Below are 13,151 nucleotides of genomic sequence, written 5' to 3' on the forward strand. Positions count from 1 at the left end.
CTTTTTACCTAGCCCATGCTAAAACTGTCATCCTATATTCATCCTTACTCACAACAAGCAGACATGTTCTTGGGTATAATATTGCTTAAACAAACAAAAAACTATTTAGGAACTTTGTCAGTTTTACATAAAGTTATTTCACTATAGTCTTGCTCTTCGCAGCTTAAGGGCACTATTGATACTTATGGCATCATTAAGACCTGGTGGCTTCGTGGCATTTAGTTTAATCTGCCATAGCAATTCTTTATATTCTAGAGATGCCTCCCAGTCACCTCCTCTTATGCTGGTACTTACTTGTTCTAACACCAAAAATTTTAAGCACATATTAACACAAGTTACAGAGTGCTTAAAAAATGCATTGGATTCTTTTTTGTTTTTAACTTCATAATTGTGCTCGTATATCCTTCTTTTTAGAGTCCTTTCAGTTTTTCCAACATAAAAGCTTAAACAATATTCACAAATTCCCAGGTAGACAACTCCTTTGGAGTTACAATTAAAATGACCCCTTGGACCCTCATATAGTACCGGGCTAGTGGAAACATTAGAATTGTGAATGCCATTAGACATAGCAGATGCAGAATCTATCTTGCTGGATGAGAGGGATGATGAATCACTTGCACTGCAGTTAGACTTAACGATGTAACCCTGGAGTGAAGAAGGCAGATGATCTCCAGAATTGTGCTGAGGTGGCACCCTATGAACTCCATTTGTTGGTATCAACTGAAAGTTGGAGAGGTTTACCATTATTTCTAAGTCCAGTAACAAGTGGAGCACTGGAGCAGATGGTGAAGCAACAGATGCTCGGAAGCAGCAGTTAGGAGCCAATCGAAGAGATGGGGAAGACTTGGATCCCTAGCAGACTTAAGTGCATTTCTACCACTGCCATTGTCTTGGCGAACATCCTGGGGACTGTAATAAGACTGAAAGGCAGGGCTCTGAATTGATAATGATTGTCTCCCAGCTGGAAATGGAGGAATCTCCTTATGCCCTCTTCTATCTTCACATGATAGTAAGTGTCCTGGTGATCTATGGAGCACATGCAGTTATCCTTCCTCAGCAGAGGCAATGTGGACTGAATCATGACCATCCAGAAATGTGTCTGTTTTACAAACTGACTAAGACAACAGTGATCTACAATGGGTCTGAGGTCCCTTGTCTTCTTTGGTACTAAAAAGAACCTTAAATAGATTACACAGTTTAATTGGTCTTGGAGGACCATTTGGATGAATATCTTTTCTAACAGCTTGAAATTTCTATTGCTGTTGGTTCTCACGGAGTAGGTGAAACATCAGGAACTTTCTTCTTCTTCTTCTTCACAAGAGGAAGGGAAAAGAGAACAGAATAGCCTCTGGAATTATCTTTAGCACCCATGAATTTGGTATGCTTTGCTAGGCTTGAGGGTGCAAGGATAAGCAAAGATGCATCCAGGCATATCAGAATATGGTAATACCTGTGCCTGCCGCTCTGGCCGAGCCATCAACAGCATTAGAAAACAGTTGTATGGCTACATTAAAAGTTGACTGTAGAGTACAGAGCTGGGAATCCACCTTAACATCTGTGGGCAATACTCCAGAGAGAGATTTGGATAACTCCTCAGTCAGCTCTCTCTGGAATCTGGTAACATGGGCAAAGTAGTTCAGTGATCCAAGGGTAGAGGTCGCTGAGCGCAAGTCCATTTCCTGAATTTGTCCAATGTCTAATGCCCTAGACTCCCTGTTAGGGCGATGAACAGAAGAACTTTCCAGGATAATTTCTTTTTGGTGGCCACTGCTATGACCATAGCATCTACTAATGGACCTTTGCTCCAATGTTTCCTATACCCCAGAGCTGCTAAAATCCCATCTGGCTGTTTAGGTATTGGTTCTAATACATCAGGGTCCTTCCATGCCTGTTGCGCCATGAGGTGAATGGGGGGATCAATGGGTGGTACCACCCAAGAAGGTGTTGAGTCAGAACCAAAGGCTTCCAAAAACACAGATTCATCTGATGAGGGACCTTCGGTGGACACTCCCCCTCTCGGTTTCATGAATTCAAGGATTTCATCAAAGGTGTCTTCCGAGGGGGACCCCTCACCTTCATCCAAAATCTGCATCTTCTGTGAAAGACTCAAGAGAGGAGCCTATGTGCTTCTGCTTGCAAGTCTGTTTCTTATGAACTAGTTCTGTTGGGAGGTCAGACGGTTCATAATCAGACTGGGAGTTAATGTAACATGTGGTCTCAGAAGCCTCTGGTGCCGAATGTCTGGCAGGAAGATGAGAAGAAGCAGGATCTAGCTAGAGTTTAGGTAGAACTGAGCTGGAAGAAAGCACCTTTTCTTTGAGCATGGCCAAGACTCTTTTAAAGGCCTCGGAGGGTGAAACCGCTGCCGGAACAGAGTGTTTCCCATGATCCAAAGATGAAACAGAACCCTCTGCACCAACTAGCCCTGACCCCAAAGCTAATCTTGGGCCCAAGATATCTAGTACTGATGCCCCACGAAGGAGGGCCTTCTCTGAAAATTTCAGTGTTAAAATATTCCATCAGAACCAAACACTGACACTTTGGCTTCCACCCTTATCTCAATCCGAATGTATCACAGTCAAAAGAGAGAGAGGGAAGCTGTCAGTGTCAAAGTAGGTCGCACTCTTTGCTCTGACACAGGTGTTCCTCAGTCAGCCAGTTCCAGTACCCCCTGAACCTAAGGATGGACCAGGATGGGAGAGATGAGTGCAGGGGCAGACTGTCCAATACTCAGCACGTTCTGGGGAATGGTACCGAAAGAACCCCAAAGCTGGATTTTGGTCTTCAGAAATGTTCTCATTATCTTGTTGACATCTAGTTCATTTAGGCATTGAGAAGACCAAGCAGAAGAAGCCATCGATGATGGCCTGGAATTTCTTCTTTCCTGAAGGATCGGAGAGTGCAATCTCTGATTCATTGGTTCTGGTGAGAACCAGGGCTGAGGAGATGAAGGATGGATCCATAAAGCTGTTGTCTCCAACCTAGGCTGCATTTTGGATCAGACCTGACCTGCACTGTCAGGTCTGGAGAACACTTTTTAGCTAAAACCAGATGGAGACTTGTCCTGTTTCCCCTGACTGGGTGTTATCCTTTTTTTCCCCTTTTTGTTTGTATTTCTCTTTTTCTGTCTCTTTCTCTTCTTCTTGTGACTTTTCTCATGGATGTCGACCTGTGTGGCTTCTTGGCTGGAGAAGCAGAAGAGGAAGATCCTGTGAAGGCTGCCACCCCAGCTAGCTGGAATTTTGTAAATAATTCTGTTATTTGTGAATAGTAATATGGTTTGTATGCTTGTCTTACAAATGTAGGAAAACTATATGTTATGTTAAACTGTATGTTAAGTGCTGAACTTCAAGAATGTAACCACAGTGTACCCTACTGGAAAAGAACAGAAATGTATATGGACTATGTGCCTGTGCAAATGTGTGTTTTCATAGTAGAAGTTGGAACATACAGAGTTAACTTGCAAACTCTGAGAAAATAAGCAAAGAGTTTATGATTGTGTATGTCAGCTAGGAAACAGAATGTCTGCAGCTAGAAATTCTTTATATTCTCTGGAAACAGAAATAATTACAGGTTTCCAAGGTAAAAGTGTTGTTTTATGCAAAATTTCTAAGAGATAAGTAATTTTAACTCAGAGGTGTTATATTTTAAGTTCCTGTTAGCCTGGAAACTAAAGGCAGAGGTAACAAGAATGATGTAATCTGAGACAACCTAGCAGAAATGTTTGATAGTAATTTAAGAACCATCTCTCAAAGAAAGTCTGTGCATTTTGCATCTTGTCTTGGATCTGAACACATCCATCTTCAGCACTTCTCATCTGTATATGCCTGGCTCTGTAAGTAAGACTTAGATCATAGTATCTCTCTTAGAGATAGGAATATAGCAAGATTAGTTCAGAAGTTTTCTGTATTTACGTGAGACTGTCCTGCAATGTTGTTTTAAAATATTTCCTGTGATTCTGAACTCTGTTGACATTGTGTTGAGTTACTGAGTATTGTCTTGTGCTTTTATTATTTATTACTAAATATATATAAACCTTTTAATTGTGGCTGGTTTGTTTACAGATATTTAAGGTCTTAGAGTACTTGCATATATATTTGGTGACACTGTATAGGCCACTCATGAATAGCCTTAGTTTTGCACACACTTACCATTTGGATAATAGTAACACTACACAGTAGAATTGGTCACCCGTTGGGAAGGGCCTTAAAGTAGCTGATAAAGAGTGGTTGGTGGCAGTGATTACTACCTTATAGTCTGGGCAGAAGAGGGAATAGCTAGCAAAGCTGCGCCAGCCTTCCCCAGGAGTGTCTGTGTGTTTATATATAAATCAAATCTCAGTGTGTGTGTGTCAGCTACTTGGGCAGGGACACGAAGCACATTGGTTGGACAGAGAGGGTGCTTGAGGTTTTGGCTTGACCACTCGGCTGAGATCTTAACCCTATAGCTGTGCCAGTGGGGAGTCTTACTGGGGATCTGGAGAGAGAGGGAGAAACCAGCCCCAGGTTGACTTTGATCTCTGTGTGCTCTTAAAGGAAATTGCACTTTAGTGTGTGTGTCTACTTGTCATCCTCCCAATGTGCACGTCCCTCACTGGTGTTAGTGGTGAGGATTGAGGCTCCTTGATTACTGGGCCAGTGCATGAGGCGTCACATATCCCACCAAAGATGAACCTGCATGTGGCGAAAGTCCTTTCACATTTAGCTTTATGTACCAAGTCTGTAATGCCCTGGAGCTAAAGGAGACACATGACTGGCAGTCAGTATCTAAATGGGCATTACTCAAAAATTAAACACAAAGTGTGGGGATCTTGGTGGGGGGGAGGGGTTATGCCCATACTCACAACACTTTTTGAATCCTTGTGAATCAGCCATTTAAAGGAAGGACTGAAGCTTTATCTAAAAAATCTACAAAACAGGTCCCAGAACAAGAAACATGCATACAATTACATGTTAGGACAATTTATATACCTAACTATGTTAACTATAGTTATAAATTCTCTATTAATAGTTATAAATAAGAAGTTATGTTCCTACCATAACGTTCCATGTTAGTTGTCTTCTCTCGCCTTCTTTCTTGCTTGATGGGTTCGGAGCCGATCCCTCGGCTCCGACTCGGCACTTGCTTTAGCTCGAGAACTCCTTTTACCAGCTCGAGGCAGCCCCATATCCCATGATGCAAGGCAGGAAGTACCCAGATCTCGTTTGTTGACAAAAGGGCAATAACACCAAGCATAAAAATACTTCCCAAAGGAAGAAGAAACTTACAAATGGAAAAAGGACCAGGTTAGAATGGTCTTTAGCATAATAGTTTCTTATACAAGGTCTGTCCAGGCCAGGGGGAAGGAGGGAGGGTCGCAAGAAAGAAGGCGAGAGAAGACAACTAACATGGAACGTTATGGTAGGAACATAACTTCTTAATGTTAAGTTGTCAATCTCGCCTTCATTCTTGCTTGATGGGACCGTCCCTAGCACCTCTATCCTGGGTGGCTCAATGGAACAAACTCTTGAGGACTGTAGAGCCAAAACTGGCTCTGTCCCTGGAGGCCAAGTCCAATTTGTAATGGGAAACAAAAGTGTGAGGAGTGGCCCAAGTGGCGCTGCACAAATAGTGTCCAAAGGCAGTCTAGCTTGAAAAGCTGTAGAAGTAGCTAAACTCCTAGTTGAATGTGCTTTAGGTTTTGAGCACAGCTGTTTTCCCCTGATCGTATAAATTTCAGTGATGACCGAAGAAAGCCATCTGGACAAAGTCACTTTAGAAACAGGAAGGCCTTTTTATTATCCGCATAGGAAACAAAAAGTTGATCAGATTTCCTAAATTTTTTGTTCTGTCCAAATAATATCTAAGCTGACGGTGGACGTCAAGATAATGTAGCTTTTGTTCAGCTCTATCTGAATAGTTAGGAAAAATACAGGAGATCAATGGATTGATTCAGATTGTTTTTGAAGCGACCTTAGGTAAAAATGATGGATTAGTTCTCAAAGATACTCTGTCTTTGTGAAAAATCAAATAGGGGGGTCGAACCGAAAGAGCATGAAGTTCATACACCCTCCTGGCAGATGTAATAGCCACTAGGAATAAAGTTTTCCAAGAAAGATATTTCAGGGAACAAGAAACAGCTGGCTCGAAGCCGGCAAGAATCAAGGATGTCAGCACTAAATTTAGATCCCACTGAGGAGGAGGATTCCTGATTGGAGGCTTTAGTAGGAAAATTCCTTTCAAGAAGGCTCTGCAGAGCCTATGGGACATAATATTATGATCTGCTATCCCAACATGAAAATTAGAAATAGCAGCCAACTGAACTCTGACTGTGGAAGAAGAGGAGCCTGTATGAAAAATCTCTGCTAAGAAGTCCAGAACTGCCTGAACAGGGGCAGTAAAAGGATCAATATTTTGGGCCTTAGCCCAATAAGAGAAACGTTTCCATTTGCTCGTGTAAATCCTCCTGGTAGAGGATTTTAGTGAAGCTACTATGATATCTCTAACTGGGTTAGAGATCAAAGGAAGCCTGGCTAGGGAAGGAAGTGGAGCAACCATGCTGTGAGGTTGAGAGAAGGGATTGACCGGTGCAGCTGACCGGATTGGTGAATCAGTAGATCTGGCACTGGGTCCAGATGCCACGGCTGCACCAAAAGGTGATGATGGAGGAACGGGAACCAAACTTGTCGAGGCCAGTAAGGGGCAATGAGAATCAATTTGGCTCTCAAAACGGTAGCTTTCTGGATCACCTGAGGGATCAGAGGAAATGGGGGGAAGGCATAAAGAAGTCCCTGGGGCCAATCCTGGGTCAGAGCGTCTCTGGGGGATGGCCTGATAGAGGAAGAGGCTGAAGAAGTCTGGACATTTGCTGTTTTGGGGAGTAGCAAAAAGATCGCAACATGGACGACCCCATTCCAGAAAAATCTCTTCCACTATGGATTGCTTGAGAGACCACTCGTGAGGCATGAGAATAGCTCTGCTCAATCTGTCCGCTATAATGTTGGTTTTCCCAGGGATATGCGTTGCTACCAGAAACCGATGAGAGGAGATCGCCCATTGCCATAGTCTGAGCGCTTCTCGACACAAGGGGTAGGACTTGGTTCCGCCCTGTTTGTTGATATACCAAACTACAGACATGTTGTCTGTGTGGACTGCAATTGTCCCTACGGGAAGAAAGTCGTTGAGGGCTTGCAACGTTAAAAGCACTGCTCTCATCTCCAGGACATTTATGTGCAGATGGTACTGGAGCGGTTGCCACGTCCCATGAACCATCCTGCCCTGATAATGACCCCCCCACCCGATCAGGGAGGCATCCGTGGTGACAGTGGCTATCGGGGACGGAGGTACAAAGCATCTGCCTTGGTGAACCTGAGACGATGTGATCCACCAAGCAAGATGTTCTTTGCATGTTTGTGTCACCAGAATCTGGTGACGCATTGGGAGCTGCTGGTATGACCACTGTGTGAACAGCATCCACTGAAGGAGGCGCATGTAGAATCGAGCCAGGGAAGAAGAGTGATGGCGCAGCCATGAGACCTAATACCTTTAGAACCATTCTGGCCTGTACTTTCTTGCTGGCCAGAATGATCCTGACATGAGTCTGAATGTCTGAAACTCTTTGTTCTGTAAGGGTAGCTGACATCCGAACAGTGTTTAAGTTTGCGCCTATGAAGGTAATAGACTGGCAGGGCGATAAGGATGACTTTTCGAAGTTGACTGAGATGCCCAAATGAGAACAAAGGTCTATTGTGTAATCCCTGGCTTGTATGAGCTGATGCCTGGTGGTGGCTGACAGGAGCCAGTCGTCGAGATACGGAAACACCTGGAATCCTTGACGTCTCAGGTGAGCCGTGACCACTGCCATGCATTTGGTGAACACTCTGGGGGCTGTAGTGAGACCAAAGGGCAGGGCTCTGAACTGGAAATGACTGGACCCCAGCCGGCGGAGAAATCTCCTGGAGCGTCTGTGAATTTTGATGTGATAGTACGCATCCTGAAGATCTATTGAGCACATCCAGTTGTCCTTCTGTAAGAAGGGCAGAATTGACTGAAGAGTGACCATTGAATCTTGTCTTCCTGACAGACTTGTTGAGTCTGCTGAGATCCAATATTGGTCTCCAGTCTCCCGTCTTTTGGGGACCAAAAAGAACCTTGAGTAGATTCCGGCTCTGAATGGTCTACTGTAACTGGCTGAATGGCTCTTTTTTGCAGAAGTTTTGCGATTTCTAACTCTGCAATGTCCCTTAGACCGGGTGGTACATCTGGAAGGGAACTTGAGGGAAGGGACTTTCCTCGAAAGGAATTATGTAACCCTTGGATATGATCGACTGTACCCATCTGTCTTGAGTGAGGGAATGCCAGGCTTCTGGGTACAGTGATAGTCTTCCCCCGACTGCCTCCAAGGAGGGACAGCCGGGCAACACCTCAGGGATGCTGAAAAGGCTTCTCAGGAAGAGACTCCCTGTTGCCCTGGTTCTTGGACCCCTCTGCCTCTAGAGCGGCGTCTGTTGTTGTTACCCCTCTGCCTCTAGGGGTAAACTGACCACGTGAATCCGGCGTGACTCCTTGGGATTTACGGAACCACATCTTCCCACCCTTCTGTCCTTTGGGATAAGGCCTAGAAGGGGTGGAAGGACGGACTCCAACAGCAGAAAGAGTCTTGCCGTCCTGCTCACACCTGGTCAAGGTCTCCTTCACCTGAGGGCCAAACAAAGCTGACCCATCAAAGGGAGAATTTGTGAAGGACGCCTTAAAGGGATCCGCAAAATCACATAGCCGCATCCAGGCTTGGCGTCTAAGAGCTACACCTGTGCCTGCGGCTCTACTCGCTCCATCCGCAGCATAAGATATTAGCCGCATGGAGGAGTTAGCAATGGAATTGAGGGTTCCTAGCTGCGAAGCAATCTTTTCTTGGGCCCCTGCAGCTGTAGGATCCTGAACTACTTCTCCCAGCTCCTTGAGGATATCTCTCTGGAGTCTGGTGAAGTGACAAAGATAATTCAGCGAACGCATAGCAAAGGTCGCTGAGGAAAACATCCGCTTGCCGTACCTATCCATGGTCCTAGAGTCCTTATTAGGAGGATGGACGGGCACGGAAGGATCTGCAAGTTCCTTTTGGTGGCCGCAGCCACCACCATGGCATCAGCAGGGACACCTTTGGTAAGGAATTGTTTGTCACTAGGGGCAGTGATAAATTTAGAAGGCCTCCTAGGGACTGGCTCTACAGAGTCAGGAGCTGTCCACGCCTTTCGTGCAATAACCTGCATAAGGGGTCGAAGGCGGAGACACCCAGGAGGTGGAGGGCCGAGATCCAAACGCCTCTAGGTATACTGACTCATCCTCAGAGGGATTATTGGTGGGCCAGTTTCCCCTCTGTTTCAGAAGTTCTAGGATGTCTGAGAAGGAGACATCCTCAGAGGGGGATCTAGGGGATCCCTCTGACTCATCAAAGTCAGTATCCGAAGTGACAGACTCAGGGGAGTCTACATGCTTCCTCTTACAAGTCCTCTTCCTAGGAGGATCTCCCGAAACATCAGGGGAGTCCTCGGAAGAGGGGGAAATTCCCAATGGGGAAACCTGAGGCGGAAGATCTCTGGGTCCTGTAGCAAGAGAAGTGGCAGAGATGTCAACAGGTACAATAGAGGGAGGAGCTACGGGAAGAGACTGCTGACTGATACCAGTGGCCAGTACACTCTTCATCACCTCGAATGCTCCCCTCCCAGGCAGGTCCGAGAGAACCCGCTCCGAAGAGCTAGGAACTCCAGGGGCCACCGAAAAGGAAGTCTCCGAGGCAGATGTCGGAGCCGAGCTGACCAAGGCCGAGGCTCCAAGGGGAAGAGCGGGCTCGGACAAGGGTCCGATGCCACTCACCCCCTCGGAGGAGACCATGGAAGCCCGACCACCGAATCCCTCTAAGGAAGAGGAGATAAGAGTAGGGGCTGAAGGGACAGAAGGAGGTATCGGTCCTCCAGCCGTAGCAGTAACCCTGCCCGAAGACTCCAACTCCAAACTCTGGGGTAGAGTCGAAGGAGGAACAGTAACGGGGTGTGGACCCACAGTCGTCTGCTGAGACGGACTGTGTAGCATTTGGGCTAGTACCTGTGACTTGAGCAATCTACTGACCACTCTCTCTAGGTCATGATCTGACAACCTGGATGACCTTGAAGATCGGCTCCGATGGCTCCGCTCCGATAGAAGAGGCGAAGCCGGAGCCGAAAGTATCGGCTCCAAGGAAGGAGACCTCGACCTCTTCCTGGAATGGGCCATCGGAGCCGATACTACTGAACCTGTCGGCACCGATTTCTCGGAGCCGGCAGAACGTCTCGGTGTATCGGCTCCAGCCGGAGCCGATACAGCTACCAAGGTAACGGTGTCGGAACCGATCGGAGCCGACACCGATGCCTGTGCCACATGGGTGTCGGAGCCGATCGGAGCCGACACCGATGCCCGTGCCATGTGGGTGTCGGAGCCGATCGGAGCCGACACCACAGTGGTCAAAGCAGATTCGGCACCGATAGCCATCGGCGCCGAAAGCTTTGTGGATCCAGAATCGGCTCCAGCCGGGGCCGATCTCGACTCTATACGAGTCGGGGCCGAGGCCGCAGGCTTAGAAACAGAAGCCTGGGCCTTGGCAGTTTTTGTTGATTTTTGTGGGGCCGACTTAGCCGGAGAGCCCTCCGGCTTAAGAAGACCCCTGAGAATCAACTTATTGCGTCTCTCCTGCAGGACTCTCTGGCTGAAGGAGTGACAAATAGCACAGGAGTCCTGCAGGTGAAGAGGGCCCAAACAGTACAGGCAAGAAGTGTGACCGTCTGTCAGAGACATCTTCTGACAGCACGAGTCACACTTCTTAAAACCTGAAACCCTCTCCTTAGACATGGTGCCTAAACACAACAGACACACACACCAGTCAAATTAAATTAAATTAATACCAAGAGGTATTTAGTAAAAAACACCAACACACACACCCTAACAGGGGGGGGATGGGATAGGGAAAATTGACTGACTAAAAATTAAAAGAGACATGGGATACTGTCAGAAAAGGTTAAATTAAAGATTAAACTATCAAAAAATTAGTTTAAACTCAAAAAAGGGGCTTAATATCACAAAAGTGAACAACTTACCAGGAGCTGGTAAAGAGAAGACCTCCCAAGCGAAGCGGCAAACGAGATCTGGGTACTTCCTGCCTTGCATCATGGGATATGGGGCTGCCTCGAGCTGGTAAAAGGAGTTCTCGAGCTAAAGCAAGTGCCGAGTCGGAGCCGAGGGATCGGCTCCGAACCCATCAAGCAAGAATGAAGGCGAGATTGACAACTTAACATTTCTCTATTAAGGAAACATCTATGTTATTCGACTATATACTCACTCTCAACACACTATTACTTGTTAAACCTATCTAAACTACTGAATTACCAAAGAAAAACACAATAAAGCCTACTCAATCAAAAAGTAACTTTGAGAGAAAAATCTCTCAGTAGGAGGCAAAGTAATGAATATTGTTAAAAGGATAAGAATGACAAGAAAGAGCCCTAGCAACATGCCTGAAGTCTTCAGGCAGGAAACAAGATCTGAGGTACTAGAGTGGATTTCAGGGAATTATGGTAGGAGAGGAGCCAGAGCCCTGGAACAGTAGAAGCTTCAAAACCGGTGCCAAGGTTGGATCCCATCAGATCAGACAACCCATATGTTGAATCAGATGAAAACAGAAAACACTGGATCTGAATTTATACTCTCTTGAAATACAAACATTTCAGTATTATCTGCATATATCTCTGTTGACGTGCATATAACTCTTGTACTTTTCTAATGTGCAGATTTGAATATACATATATATTGCTAATTAGTAGCCACTGACTGTCTAGGATTCTAAAGTCCTTTGTCCCTGGCTCTTTCATTTGGGGCTTGAGAATTATGGGCATAAGAAATGTCACTGATGGGACTTATGTTAACATAAACGTTCATGTTAGTCCCCCACCTAGGTCAGTGCCAATTCTAGGTAATGCAGTGACATTTACTGAAGTGATTATTAGTTCCAGTGACCACAAGGACAGAAAAAACTTTCTTAATAATAAAAACATGCAGAGACAGAAATCAGATTACTTGCATCATGCTCAGAAATATATTAAGGGTCTTCACTGAGAAAAGACCTTGTAATGTCTCAAATGGCAATAAACCAAATAATTCTGTTTCAATGGCAGGATCTTTTGTACTTACGTTTATGTTGTACTATGAAAAACAATTTTTCCTAAATTTCAAAACACTTAGAAGTGTGACCATGTGCACTAAACGGGCACTTAAAAACTGACAGCATTAGAACGCATAAATATTCTTGGATCGCCATTTAGACTCGCACATCTAGATAACTGTTTACAAGTACTCAGCAGAATTTGGCCCCTTACCTGTATGCACTTGGAATATTCCGAAAGCACCAGTTCCACTTGATTTGCTTTCTTTGGCTCCTGAAAGATCTGCAGAATAAGAAAAACATGCATTTTCATATTGCTTAGTTTAAAAGTAATACAGTGACATTTACTAAAGTGATTATCAGTTCCAGTGACAGCGTTTCTCTCTCATACACTATATACTTAACCAATGCATCTGTAGCTTAATATGAGTTACTTCAGAGTGGTCACGATACGAAGGAACAGGATAAAAAGAAGGAAGAAATGCACTATTTTATAAAATGGGTTTAACACAATAATCTGACTGGCTACAACAAACAGCATCACATACAATAAACAAATGCAGACTCCGTTTTAACTTCATAAGTACACAAATTCATTATGCAGCCGAAATCTTAAAATGTTAAAGATTTGCCATGTTCAACATCAACAGCTATTCCATCTCAATTAAAATATCAACTAGGACAGTGAATATTATGGTGTGTGTGTGTGTGTGTGTGTGTGTGTGTGTGTGTGTGTGTGTGTGTGTGTGTGTGTGTGTGTGTGTGTGTGTGTGTGTCTGTGTGTGTGTGTGTCTAACTGAAATTAAAATACTGTATTATTTGAAAAGTAAACATAAGCTAAACAGAAAAGCTTTAATAAGCACACTGCAGCAGAAAAAATCTCACTGGACTTGTGTAGTTAGATTCTGTATCAGACTCAGAAGAGATGTGGCATTTGCTATCTATACAAAAAGACCCGAGACCACTGTAAACAAATCATGTATGCAAA

At 45.0% G+C, this 13,151-nt stretch overlaps 1 protein-coding gene across 1 annotated transcript in view; it reads right to left on the minus strand.

Moving 5' to 3' along the window:
- The window catches only part of DDX11 (DEAD/H-box helicase 11), a 1,280,855-nt gene that overhangs the window by 222,418 nt on the left and 1,045,286 nt on the right, over nt 1–13,151 (minus strand). The window contains exon 22 of the mRNA XM_044087617.1: nt 12,378–12,446. Coding sequence (XP_043943552.1) covers nt 12,378–12,446 — 69 coding nt within the window. The remainder of the gene's footprint in view (nt 1–12,377; nt 12,447–13,151) is intronic.

This window comes from Protopterus annectens, chromosome 11.part0 (genome assembly GCF_019279795.1).
Source record: "Protopterus annectens isolate FY-2018-M chromosome 11.part0, PAN1.0, whole genome shotgun sequence".
In the NCBI taxonomy this organism is placed as follows: domain Eukaryota; kingdom Metazoa; phylum Chordata; order Ceratodontiformes; family Protopteridae; genus Protopterus; species Protopterus annectens.